The 13,630-nt window shown below is 37.3% G+C and overlaps 1 protein-coding gene across 5 annotated transcripts in view; it reads left to right on the top strand.

The window, feature by feature from the left end:
- NR2C1 (nuclear receptor subfamily 2 group C member 1) overlaps nucleotides 1–13,630 on the top strand; it is a 45,796-nt gene that overhangs the window by 1,914 nt on the left and 30,252 nt on the right. For 4 of the 5 annotated variants that reach the window (XM_026013003.2, XM_026013006.2, XM_026013004.2 and 1 more), the window contains 2 exons: nucleotides 9,072–9,145; nucleotides 11,486–11,716. In XM_026013003.2, coding sequence (XP_025868788.1) covers nucleotides 9,092–9,145; nucleotides 11,486–11,716 — 285 coding nt within the window. In that variant the 5' untranslated portion in view covers nucleotides 9,072–9,091. The remainder of the gene's footprint in view (nucleotides 1–9,071; nucleotides 9,146–11,485; nucleotides 11,717–13,630) is intronic. The other variant, XM_026013005.2, reaches the window with a different exon arrangement.

The raw sequence follows: 13,630 nt of genomic DNA, 5'->3' as shown, positions 1-13,630 counted from the left end.
TTGACTCTTGAACGTCTCGTGGGATTTAAGAGAGGGGAGAGGAGCCTGGAAACAGTATATTGAGGCCTAAAGAACATCCCAGTTTGACCTGAAAAGGGGCCCCTCTTGGGAGCAATAGGAGATAAAATGGGAAGATGAGGAAGTCAGACCAGAAAGAAACTCTGTGTCCACAGTGACAGGAAATACTGAAAAAATAAAAAGAGAAGCGTGGAAACTTTATCCTTCGGCCATTAAAGAGACATTGGTGGTTCTGAAGCAGGAGAATATGGATGGTTCAGTTCTGTAAGCGCCCTGAGATACTGTTGCTTGTCAAAGGAGCTGACCCCAGAATGGTTTTTGTCTTCTTGGCACTTTAAATATGCACAAATATGGTTCTTGCCTAATAGGGGCTTTTCATGTATATATTAAATGCGTGTTCAGGAAACTGCAGTAGCTCAGATTTTACCTGAAGGGTTAACTTGAAGGCCTTCAAGGCTAGTGGAGGTTTTATGAACTCCTTGAAATGCAGCATACTGTCATTTGCAGTGTGAGTGAATGAATTTGTGTTTTCTGGTGAGAGAAACCTTACTCCCGTCAGTTTTCTTTTTTCTTTTCTTTTTTCTTTTTTTTTCTTTTTTTTAAGATTTTACTTATTTATTCATGAGAGACACACACAGAGAGAGAGGCAGAGACACAGGCAGAGGGAGAAGCAGGCTCCATGCAGGGAGCCAGACATGGGACTCAATCCCCGGTCTCCAGGATCACACCCTGGGCTGAAGGTGGCACTAAGCCACTGAGCCACCCGGGCTGCCCAGTCTTGAATATTTTTTAAAAAATATTTAATTTAAAAGATATCTTTTTTTTTATTTTTTTTTAAAGATTTATTTATTTATTCATGAGAGACAGAGAGAGAGAGGCAGGCAGAGATATAGGCAGAGGGAGAAGCAGGCTCCATGCAGGGAGCCCGACGTGGGACTCAGTCCAGGGACCGTGGGATCACGTCCTGAGCTGAAGGCAGATGCTCAACCGCTGAGCCACCCAGGCGTCCCAGGAATCATTTTTTTTTTTTTTTTTATGATAGTCACAGAGAGAGAGAGAGAGGCAGAGACACAGGCAGAGGGAGAAGCAGGCTCCATGCACCAGGAGCCCGACGTGGGACTCGATCCCGGGTCTCCAGGATCGCGCCCTGGGCCAAAGGCAGGCGCCAAACCGCTGCGCCACCCAGGGATCCCGGAATCATTATTCTTAATGAAGACAGTACAATATTTTAAAATACGCCAATGAGACTGAAACTATTTTGTATTCATACACATACACACACACACACATATATATATATACAACTCAAGGACAGTGCTAACGTGGTAGGCCTCTGAACGAGGCTACTTTTCTCCCACACCAAAAATGTTTCCTCCGAGATTCATTTAAATCCATTATACCATAGTTTCTAATGACTATTATTCTCATTCATTAGCTTCTGCTCTAATACCATTATTCATTGAAAATTGACGCTGTTAATCCCTTTCCTGCCATCAACATAGATGACTTCAGTCACTGTGAGGACAACCCAAACTACAACCAATCTAGTTCCAAATCTCTTGATTTAAAAGTCCAATAATACTCATTTAATTGAAACTTTAATATTTTTATGCCTGATTGCTCTAACGTGTATTTAATATTATTTCACCTTTTAATATTCTTCAGAGTCTTCCCTTTATATGATTTAAGGTGTCATTTTTTAAACCTTATATTCTAGCCATACACACTAGTAATTAATTCCTTGAATTTACCATGTTGCTCATGGTTCCGTGTCTCTGGCTATTGGCTTCTTTTTCTACCATGACCGTGGAATCACTAAATCAACATAAGTTAGTTTTCTAAGACAAAATTTAACTCCAACAATTGAGGCAAAACAAGCAGTCTTCACATATTGTTGGAAGTCTAAATTGCTATCACCTTCTTAGAAACGTAACTTGCCATTTGTGTATTGAGAGTCTTAAAAATGCTCATGTTCATTGACCCAATACTTCATTCACTATTCTTCTGCTCAACAAATACTTACTGAGTGCTTACTATGGGTGAAGTATTTTTCTAAGTGTTAGAGATAGAGCAGGTAGTATTAAAACAAATTCCCCCTTATGAAGGTTCTATTTTGGTAAAATGAAACAGGCAACAAACAAATAAATATACAATACCAATAAATGGCAAAAAGCGGAGTGGAAAAAAAATAGAGCAGGGCTAGTGACAGAAAATGCTGGAGGGAAGGAATTGCAATTTTTAATAAGAGGTGAGATGACTCTTCTGAGAAGGTGACATCTTAGTAAAAACAACGAACAAAGATTTCTACAAAAAATTATTTCATTAAAATAGCATATGAGGAAAATGCTTAATGACAGAAATGCTAATGACAAACTAAATACAAAGATCAAGAAACAAAATTTTATTTACAACTGATTCTAACTATGCAAAACACACAAGGGCTAAAAATAAACATTCTCAAATGTTAAGTGACTTCTAGGTGAGATTTATAGGCTACTTATTTTCTTCTTTCTCTTTTTTTGAACGGGTATCTACAGTTATGATCAGAAAATAAGCATTCCCTCATTTTTAGCCCAGTGTGGGCCTGGTGTGGGCCCAGTGTGGACATAAGATTATGTCCATTTGTCTCCTACAGCACCCTGTCCTATGCATAGATGACCCATCTCTAATAGACTTCTAAGGAAAAGATCTGTAGTTTTCACTGAACCACTAGTATTAAACAGTACCTAGTAGTCATTTAACTTTAGTACGAATTTACTGAAACATATTTACCAGGTATTGTGAGACTTTAGGACTTGACAGTGAACAAAGTGGGAAAGCTCTGCCCCACAGGGCTTGTGTTTTAGAGAAAACATTTTTTAAAATCACCATGTGCTAATTGTTATGAAGCAAATTAGGTAGGAGTGATGAAGAGAAAAACAGAGAAATCGAATAAGTTTATATAGGAAGTAGTGTCCTAGACCTCAAGTCAGTAAATCAGAGTTCCAATCCCGTTTTTATTACTTATTAAATGTATGAGCACGTCACTCACTGTGAGGCTCAGTTTCCTCACAAAAAAGTGGATTCAACATAATCTACTTCAAAAAGGTGTAAAAATTCAGTGTCAGTGAGAATATCTACACCAGTGGTTAACAGTTTCTTTTTTGTTTTTTTAATTGAAAGATTTTATGTATTCATGAAAGAGAGAGAGAGAGGCAGAGACACAAGCAGAGGGAGAAGTAGGCCCCATGCAGGAAGCCCAATGTGGGATTTGATCCCAGGACTCTGGGATCACACCCTGGAGCCAAAGGCAAATGTTCAACCACTAAGCCGCCCAGGTGTCCCGGTTGACAGTTTCTTTATAAATTAGAAATATTTCCAGAAAGCTGAATGAACACAGCGCTCAATACATGAACAAGAGGAGCTCAGAACCACCACACTAGAGGGTGGCTCTGGAGAAACCTCATGGAGACATCTGAGTTAGGCGTTGAGGGTTAAGTATTTTCACCAGCCTGAGGGACAAAGTAAAAAGCAGGAAGATGCTGTCTTTACTATTCCAGACCTGATTAACATACAAAAAACAAACGGTCCCACATTTTCGGCCCTGATTTTTTTTTCCTGATTTTTTTTTCAATTTACTATGATCTCATTTCTATTTACCTTCCCAAAGAAAAAAAGCGTAGTATGAATGGTGCCATCCTTCTTCCATTCAGATTCAAAATTTTAAGTCTGTGTTCTTTGACTACATCAGAAACAGTTCATTTTTCCCCCACCAGTCCCAATACCATTAACTGAATGTAGGCTGCTGGCATCCAAAGCAGTATTTTGCAAACTGTGTTGTGAGCCACTTATGGATGGAGAAATTAATTTAGTAGGTCATATTTCTTTTTTTAAAGGAAATGGAAAAGAGTACATCAGATATACTGAGGGTAAGAATAGTCTCATTAAGACTTTATTTCAGTTTAATCTTTGTAAGTGTGCTGAGTCATGATGCAAAATGTATTTTCTTGTGTGGGATGCACACTCTTTTTTCCTTTCCTGGTGCTTTACTACAAAGTAGAAAATAAGAAGCCATATAGGGAGAATAAGAGTAGAGACAAAAAAACAGCAAAACAAAACAAAAAACAACATAGAGATAAGGAAATTCCTGACAGCACCAAAAACCCTAGCTCCATTTTTTCCCAAAGTCAGCTCTACTTGAGTCAGATCAGTGTAAATCCGCTTTCCTCCACCTCCTGCCTTTTTGCTTAAACTAGCCATAGTTAGGCCTTTATCACAACCAAAGTGACTGATACATTATCATAAATACCTGCTTTTATGCCAAATACCTATTTCTTTTGTACCAGTTTTTATCATTTCTTCCTTGGTAATACTTTCGTTTATCAGAATAAATAATACTATCCTCTGGGAATTCCTGAATTTTAGTAAAACTTAAAACATCTGGATATAATTTGTAACTTATTTATTTATTATTAGGGAGAGAGAAAGAGTGTGCACAGGAGGGGTGGGGAGCAGGCAGAGGGAGAGAGAGACTCTTAAGCAGGCTCCGTGCCCAGTGTGGAGCTGATACAGTATTCTATCTCGCAATCCTGAGAATCTGAGCCAAAATCAAGAGTCAGGCACTTGACCAACTGTGCCACCCAGGCACCCCACAATTTGTTATTAATTTAGATAGTTTACCTCCTTTTTGCAAGTGGTGGGAAAAATTTTTAATGAACAAGATTATATAATGTATTTGAATTATTTTATGGATTTATTTACATATAAATGTTATATTCCTTGATAGTTTAATGAGAAAAATAAGTAATAATGAAAATAGGATCATACATTTGACTTTATATCATTGTGTCTGTGCCTTTCTAGACTTGAATTTTAATAAGCTGGCTTGATAGACACATAACAGGCTTTATAAGTAGGATAAGGTAAGTAGTTTGATATTGCAATGCATGTACCATACATACCTATGTTTGGTTGGAGAGGGGTCCATAGGGGAAGAGTTCTTAGTCTGCCTTTCAGGTCAAATCTGTTCCCTAAATTCCTCTCATTTCTGTTTCATTCAGTACAAATTGAGGTATACGATCACTGAGGTATTTCAAAAACTTTGCCTAAGCATTCTTTTGCTAACCAGTGGATTATTTGGATCTGTAAAACAATATGAACAAAGGCTCTAGACTACTGCGGTAATGCAGAAAGTTTATAAGGAAAGAAGTCGAAGGGGGTGCCTGGGTGGCTCAGGTGGTTAAGTGTCAGACTCTTGATTCAAATCCTTTAGCATTTTTATTACCATTAGCATTGCTAATGAAAAAGTATACAGTTAAACATGAACCTGTACATGTGTATATACCATGCACATAAGTACATTACACATTATACCCTAATACTCTTTGGTGTCTTTGCTAGAAGTTGATTTAGTGTAATTTTTTGCTCATATAATAGTACTGAGATTTGACTTCAGTTCTTTCTATTCATACACTTAAAAGTAATCAAACAATAATATATATACAAATAGTTTACCTAAGTTTTCATTATGAAGTAGTTTCTTTGAGGCTAATGTGCTAATAACACTGGTGTAGATTTTGGGATTTCTGGAAAAGATTCCTTTAAACTGGCTTTTTGTTTCCTACTACTTTTTGTTTGTGGTAATACTTGTAGGTAAAATTTAAAAGAGACAGACACTTATTCAGCAGAAAGTCAGTCTGCATTCTACCCCTGTTCCCAAACTTCCAGTTCTCCCTGGAGATAGTCACTGTAATCTTTTTTTTTTTTTTTTGGTGGTGTTCTTTCAGTCTTTCTTCTCTCTAGGTAGCATTGTAAAAGTTTCCTTACATGTATTGTGCGCATTTCTTACTAGATTTGTGCCTGTTATGAACTGAATTGTCATCCGCTCCCTGATCAAATTGAAGTCCTGGCCATCATTACCTCAGAATGTGACTATATTTTGCCATGAGGCCTTTAAAGAGGTAACTAAGTTAAAATGAGGTCAGTAGGGTGGGCCCTAATCCAATATGACTGTTGTCCCTATTAAAAGAGATTACAACACAGGCACAACAGAGGGAAGACATGTAAAGAGACAAGACTGCCATCTACAAGCCAAGGAGAAAGGTCTTAGAAACCAACCCTACTGACAGCTTGTCTCAGACTTCTAGTTTCCAGAATTGTGAGAAAATTAATTTTTTTAAGATTTATTTATTTATTTTAGAGAGTGTGTGAGCTTGAGCAGAGGGAGAGAATCTCAAGGAGGTTCCATGCTGAGCACGAGCCCTCAATCTCATGACCCTGAGATCAAGACCTGAGCAGAAACTAGAGTCCGATGCTCAACCATTTTAGCCACCCAGATGCCCCAAGAGAAAATTAATTTTTGTTATTTGAATCCATACAGCCAAAAGTAGCCCTGTTAAGCCTTTGTTATGTTAGCCCTAGCAAATCAATACAGATTTTGGTACTGGAAAGTGGGGTGCTGCTTTAACAAATGCCTAAACATTGGAACTGGGAGATGGATAGAGGTGGAAAGAGTTTTGTGATGCATGCTAGCAAAAGCCTAGATTGTCTTGAAGAGATATTGGTAGAAATATGGATGTCAAAGGACATCAGGCTCCCCACAGGGAGCCTGCTTCTCCCTCTGCCTATGTCTCTGCCTCTCTCTCTGTGTTGTGTCTCATGAATAAATAAATCTTTAAAAAATAATATGGCCTCTCTGTGTGACTCTCATAAATAAATAAAATCTAAAAAAAATGAATACCAAAGGCAATTTTGGTAAGAGTTCAGAAAGAAAAGAGAACTGTAGAAAAGTTGCTGTTGTCTTAGAGATACACAGATAGATTCGTGAACAGAATGTTGATAGAAATAATAAACATTAGGGGTGCCTGGGTGGCACAGTGGTTGGGCGTCAGACTGGTTTTAGCTCAGGCCATGATCTCATGATCTCATGGGTTGTAAGATCAGCTCTACATGAGATCATGCTGCTTCATGCTCTGTGCTCAATAGGAAGTCAGCTTGAAGATTCTCTCCCTCTGCCCCTCCCCTAACACATGGGGAGGGGGGTGCTCTCTGTCTCTCAAATAATAAATAAAAAACTCTTTAAAATAATAATAAAGGGGCACCTGGGAGGCTTAGTTGCCTAAGCATTTGACTCTTGATTTCAGCTCAGGTCATGATCTCAGGGTCATGAATTCAAACCCTGCCTTGGGCTCCTAGCTCAGCAGGGAGTCTGCTTGGGATTCTCCCTCTCCCTATGCCCTTCCCCACCTTTCCACCCCCACACACATATGCTCACAGGTGTATACACACACACTCTCTCTCTCTCTCTCCCTCAAATTGATCTTTTAAAAAATAAACATTAAAGGTGCTTCTAGTCAAGTCTCAGAAATGAGAAACATGTTACAGTATTGGTAACTAGAGCAAAATGAACCTTAGGATAGTGTCAAAGAACTTGGCGTTGTGTTCTAGCCTTTCATGGAGAGTAGAACTTCTAAACAATAAACTTGGCTATTTGTGGAGATTTCTAAGCAAACTGTTGAAGACTTGGCCATTTCTCATTGCTTATAGTAAAATGTGAGAGGAGAGAGATACTGAAAAAGGAATTAAGAAAAATGGAACCAAGGGTGCCTGGGTGACTCAGTTAAGCATCTGCCTTCAGCCCAGGTCATGATTCTGAGGTCCTAGGATCAAGCCCTGCATTGGGCTCTCTGCTCATGCTCTCTCAAATAAATAAAATCTAAGAAAGAGAAAAGAAGGAAGGAAGAAAAGAGAGAGAAAGAGAGAGAGAGAAAGGAAGGAAGGAGAAAGAAAGAGGGAAGGAAGGAAGAAAAGAAAGGAAAGAAAAAGAAAGAGAGAAGGAAGGAACGAAGGAACCAGGACTGAAGGGACTATCCTGGGTGTGACTGGACAACCATTTGCTAAAGAGATTCGGGACATGTGATTTGTGGATCCAGTCAGCCATCTCAACAGAGGCCTGGATGGGGTTATCCAGGAGAGATCTGTAGAGGGCTCTTATATGTGATGGCCTCCACCGCCATGAATTGCAGGGAAGGCAGTAAGATTTCTTTTATATCAGCAGAAGTGTTGCCAGCTTGGACTGAAGGGGACATTCATAGGATGAATTGAAGAAAAACTGTTGGACTTGTGTGATACTACTAGGTGGGCCAGTAGAATTATTCAGTTTCAAATATTTGTTATTCTTTAAAAAGAAGAAAGATCCAAAGATGAGTCAGAGGATACAGGCCTGGGGAGCAGCTCTGTTTCCTTGGTTGGTTCCAGAGAGGTTAGGCCACTGCTTTTTTATCTAGTGAGAAATAGTTAAATAAAGCTAAATATTGAACATTGCTTTAGTACAATTGAAGCATTTAAAATTTTCAAAGTCTTCTAATGGAAAACAACTTATAATTTGGCAAATAATTATAATTATAGGGTATTAGTAATTTTATGACATATAATGTGACAAAATCAAAAATAATTTTTGTATTCTTATTTGCTGATACAGAGAAAAAGCAAGTCAGAGTCAGCACATTAATCTTTCAGGCTCTCAAATCCATTTGGAGAAAGTTTTACCTTAAATTCTAATTAACCTTAATATGTAAGAAACCGCCACTAATAAAGAACAGTCACAAAATTGTGGAGAGATCTTTCCTTCAGAATGAATGCAATTCTTTTGTTAATTTTTACAGTATACTGGTAAAAGAGTGTGTCAAGTGGCTATAGTGACATATTTATTAACAGATAGGATTACCCTTATTTAAATTACTAGACTACTCCTGATCTGCATCAAAGTTCTCCTGGTTAGCCTTCAGTATCTTTGAAAAGTAAAATTGTTTGGTATTGAATCATTTTTTTAATTAATATTTTCAAAATACATAAAAGCAAAGAGAATAGTTTTTATGCACTCCTGTATAAACTTCATTAGTTTTCAATAATCATCATTGCATGGCCAATCTTGTTTTGTTTATTCCCTCCTTCTCCCACCCACCCCAACTGGATTATTTTGAAACAAATCTTAGCTACATGTCATTTTATTTATAAATTCTTCAGGAAATATGTTTTATGAGTATAATTGTGAAAAGGTATCTTTATTTTGGCAGGACATTTTGGCAATTAGAACATGGCAACTATAGAAGAAATTGCACATCAAATTATTGAACAACAGATGGGAGAGGTATGTTTGATTTACAGTTCATTCTCAGATCCATCAAACCTACTTACATCAACTGTATATGCTAGGTTCTGGAAGTAAAGAGATAAAAGATACTCTTGACTTTAAGGTAGCTTTAAATCTAGTGACAGTCAAGTCATCCAACAGTCACAGTACAATGATAAGGGCTATAACAGATGACTATATAGAGTTATGGGAATGCAAAAGAAAAACAGCTAATGAAGAATAGCAGAAGGGTGATGAGACCTGGAACAATTATGCCCTATTCCTTAGTAAGAAGTACCATAATCCAGAGCTTTTCAAAGTATCATCTAGGGACTCTTTTCAGAGACTCAGGAAGGTCAGAACTATTTTCATAATAATACTGAAATGTTAGTTGCCCTTTTTTTCCCCCAGGAGCTACCTGCCATGTAATGATATGGTATGATGAAACAGATCAACATATAAAAGATGTACATCACTCAGTGGGCCAGTGTGATGTTAGAAAATCACAGACAAGTAAAGGATCTATTCAAATTGCAGGATAAACCAATGGATTTTAATACAGTTTCTGATTTAATATTGCAACTAGCCTTAAAAAGGCTACCACTTGTCAAGTTTGGATGTGCTGTCAAAGAACTACCAACACCTTGCCTGCGCCCATAGCTCTTCTCTAAGAAATCAGTTGGTCAGCCATTAGAATTTTGTTTACTTCACAATGAATATTACTGCTAGAAATAATCCACAGTGAAACCTACAATAGCTTAGGCTTTACATGGTAAAATTTGTTATGAATAAACTGATTCAAATTCACATCTTACAGGTATCATTGAAAGTTGTTAGGGAAGATGGTTGTGGAAATAACCTATGTAAAATAAAATTGATAAAATAAAATAAAATTGACAGCAATGAAAAGTACACCCAGAACAATAGGACATGCTGGAAATAATGGTCAATAAAGAAAACTCAGATTGGCAGCAGCTATAATCAGTACAGTCTGTTCTAGATAAAAACTGATTAGTAATTCAGAACTTTGTTGTGAATTTTGCATAGAAAAGAATCTTGAAAATAATTTCAGGGAAATGGAAAAAAGTTGGAAACAAACCAACTTTGGCATTTTAAATTTGAATGAAGGTATTAAATTGGCTTAGTGAGTTTATTCTGTAAAATATTTGCTCAACAAAACAAAAGCCCTCAACGCTGGGCTAATTCTCTTTATTCATGAACCTGCTCTTCCCCAGTCTCCTCCAACTCAGTAGATGACTTCCCAGTTGCTCAGAGCAAAATTTGGTAGTCATCCTTGACTCTTCTCTCTTTATATTCCACATGTAGTCTTTCAGCATATCTTGTCATATTTTCCTTCATAAAATATCCCAAATCCAATCATTTTTCTCCTCCAACATGGCTACTGCCCTGTACCCTGCCAGGATCTCTGCCCGTATAGAATTCCCAGATACTGCCATTGTGTGAGCAGAGCAATAGCATCCTTTCTGGTCTCCCTTAATTCTTCTCTTGAACATTCACAGGCTAGTCTACACACTAAATCTAAAATTACTCTTTTTGAAAAAGATCTTGCTACTCTGCTCTGTGACCTTCCAGTGGATCTCCTTTTCACACAGGTGGAAATCTAGACTTAGTCCTTACAAAGCCCTATACCATCTGGCTCCTGCTGTCACTCAGATCCCATCTTTTACCTTAATACCTTCTGCCACGCTGTTTCACTCACATAGCTCTCTTGCAGTGTCTCTCGCTTCATATGTGTGAAACACACTCTTCCTGCCCCACGGCCTTCCTTCATGTTTCATTTCCTCTTCTCGGGACTCACTAAGCTTTGGGCTGTTACTCAGGTCTATGCAAAAATATTTCCTCATGGCTTTTGTTCCAACAGTGACTCTCACCATTTCTACCTTGCTTTATTTTTTCTTTGTAGTACTTAATACCATCTGACAATATTATTTTCTTGTTTGTTTTTTATCTGCCTTTCCTCACTAAAAGCGTTATGAGAACAAAGGTTTTGTTTATTGCCATATTCCAGAGCCCAGAACAAACAGTGGTTGACAAATGGAATGCACCCAATAAACGTTTGTCTAAATGGAAGGTGGGAGGGAATGGGAAGCAAGGAATCAAAATAGGTCCAAGTGTTTTTTCTATTGTACCTTTATTTGCACATTTGTTTTTCTATAGGATGGGATTTTGTGGGAGTAGAATTGCTAGTTTAAAAGGTATAGTGTATGTGTATCATATCAAATATATATATAAAGGTATCCTTTTCTAGCTTTGTCTGAAGGTAGGAGAAAATTGTGCCCTTAGAGGGAAAAAAAAAGATAAGTTGAATTGATTACTAATTTGACATGATTGTGTTAGATTGTTACCGAGCAGCAAACTGGCCAGAAAATCCAGATTGTGACGGCACTTGATCATAATACACAAGGCAAGCAGTTCATTCTGACAAATCACGATGGCTCTACCCCAAGCAAAGTCATTTTGTCCAGGCAAGATTCCACTCCAGGGAAAGTTTTCCTCACTACTCCAGATGCAGCAGGTGTTAATCAGTTATTTTTTACAACTCCTGATCTCTCTGCACAACATCTCCAGGTAAATACTTTAGAGTGTCTTTTCATCTTATACTTGAAAGAATTAAAAAGCAGGTCATAAGTCCTGATGTTAAGACTTTACATCCTACGTGGTCTGAAGGAAAAGAAAGAATTGCATAAAATTATATGTTGTGCACATTATCTGTGGTGACTACCATATGCCACTGTACTTTTCCTTGTGCACCCTCACATCCATATATTTGGCGGGGGGTGGGGGAAGGGGTTGGTTCTTAGTTGCATATAGTAAGAGCCACTCTGGCTAGTTTGTCCAGGAGGGGGTTTTTAATAAAGGATGTAGAGAATTCACAGAATTGTTGGAAAGGTTGAAGATACAGATCCAGGTTAGGTTTCCAAGAATAACCACTCAGACATGCTGCAGACCTGGCTTCTAAGAGACCTGCCGCTTCTGCACGATTAGGAAACTACCAAATTAAGAGCCTCTCCTATGGTAGCAGCACTGCCTAAGACCAGACTGCCTGGGCCTCAAGCAAGAAGCTGCCAAATCAAAAAGTCGGTATTATGGCTGTTGTCTTTGTCACTTTGCTCTTTGCTCCTTGGTTGTCATCTACATGTTCCTTGATGTAGCAGGCAGTTTTATCCCCAGTCTGCTTTAACACTGGAAGTCAGTCAGTGGTCCAGATTAACTTTGCATCATTTAAATTTTGCTAGTTATATATTTTTCAAAGAGCCAGTTAAGACTTATATACACTGCATGCCTGTACTTATGTAGATATTTTCACTGCTGGTTGCTGTGATTGAATACAAATCCAACAAACCCTTTGGAAACTTTTTCATAGAATGCCCACTTAAAATTGAATTCTCTTTTGTGATGAAAACCTGATCACAGAAAGTTTCTTTTGGGATTGAAAAACTAATTAATAAAATACAAAATTTTGCCTGTATAACCTGACAGATTCTATTACCTTTCTAATTGCATCATTTGTATTATTTTTAAAAACAGCTGAAGTAAAAAGTGGGTGGGATTTATAAGAAGTTACTTTATCAACAAGCCGAAAGTCACTAAAAAAATTTATAACATCATGAATACCTTAATTTCTTTTTCTTTTTACCAACAAATCTGATATTTTTAGAAAAGTTTTCTTTTTAGCAACAAATTTGATATTTTTAGAAAAGTTTTATAGTTACAGGAATATTGAGCAGTTAGTATAGGGTTTCCATATAACCTCTCAAAACACAATTTTTCCTATTAACATTTTATGTTAATATACTTTTATTATAATTAGCAAATTAATTTTGATTATTAACTAAAATCCATAGATGATTTTAGCTTGCCCTGATTTTTACATAATGTTCTTTTTGGTTCCAGGATACCATATTACATTTAGTCATTATCTCTCTTTAGATTCCTGTTAGCAAAAAAAAAGAAAAAAAAGATTCCTGTTAGCAGTGATAGTTTCTCAGACTTCCCTTGTATTTGATGACCTTGACAGTTTTGAGGTATATTGGTCAGTTATATTATACACGGCCCTACTATGGGACTTTGACTAATGTTTTTCTCATGATTAGACTGGGGTTATTGGTTTGGTAAGGAGGAGCCCAGAGGTAAAGTGCCATTTTCATCACATCTAAATCAAGTAATCAAATTTACTATTGTCATGTTTTATAACTGGTGACATTGATCTTGACAACTTGGCTTAAGAAATGTGTATCAGATTATTTTTCCACTGTAAAGCTACACTTTTTAAAAAAAAATTTTCTCTGTTTCAAGAGAAAAAGATAATATTGGTACTTTGCCTACTTTATGGATCACCTCTCAGGGCAAAGAAAGAGAAACCGGTTTAGGATAGAATTCTTCTGGACCAAGAAAATTGGATATCTGATCTAGTGACCTAAAGAATGTGGGCAAGTCCCTTAATCTCTCAATATTTATTCTTCCCCTAGGAATAATAGTAGA

The sequence above is a fragment of the Vulpes vulpes genome, chromosome 10, assembly GCF_048418805.1.
Source record: "Vulpes vulpes isolate BD-2025 chromosome 10, VulVul3, whole genome shotgun sequence".
In the NCBI taxonomy this organism is placed as follows: domain Eukaryota; kingdom Metazoa; phylum Chordata; class Mammalia; order Carnivora; family Canidae; genus Vulpes; species Vulpes vulpes.
This window is presented reverse-complemented; position numbering and strand designations above follow the sequence as displayed.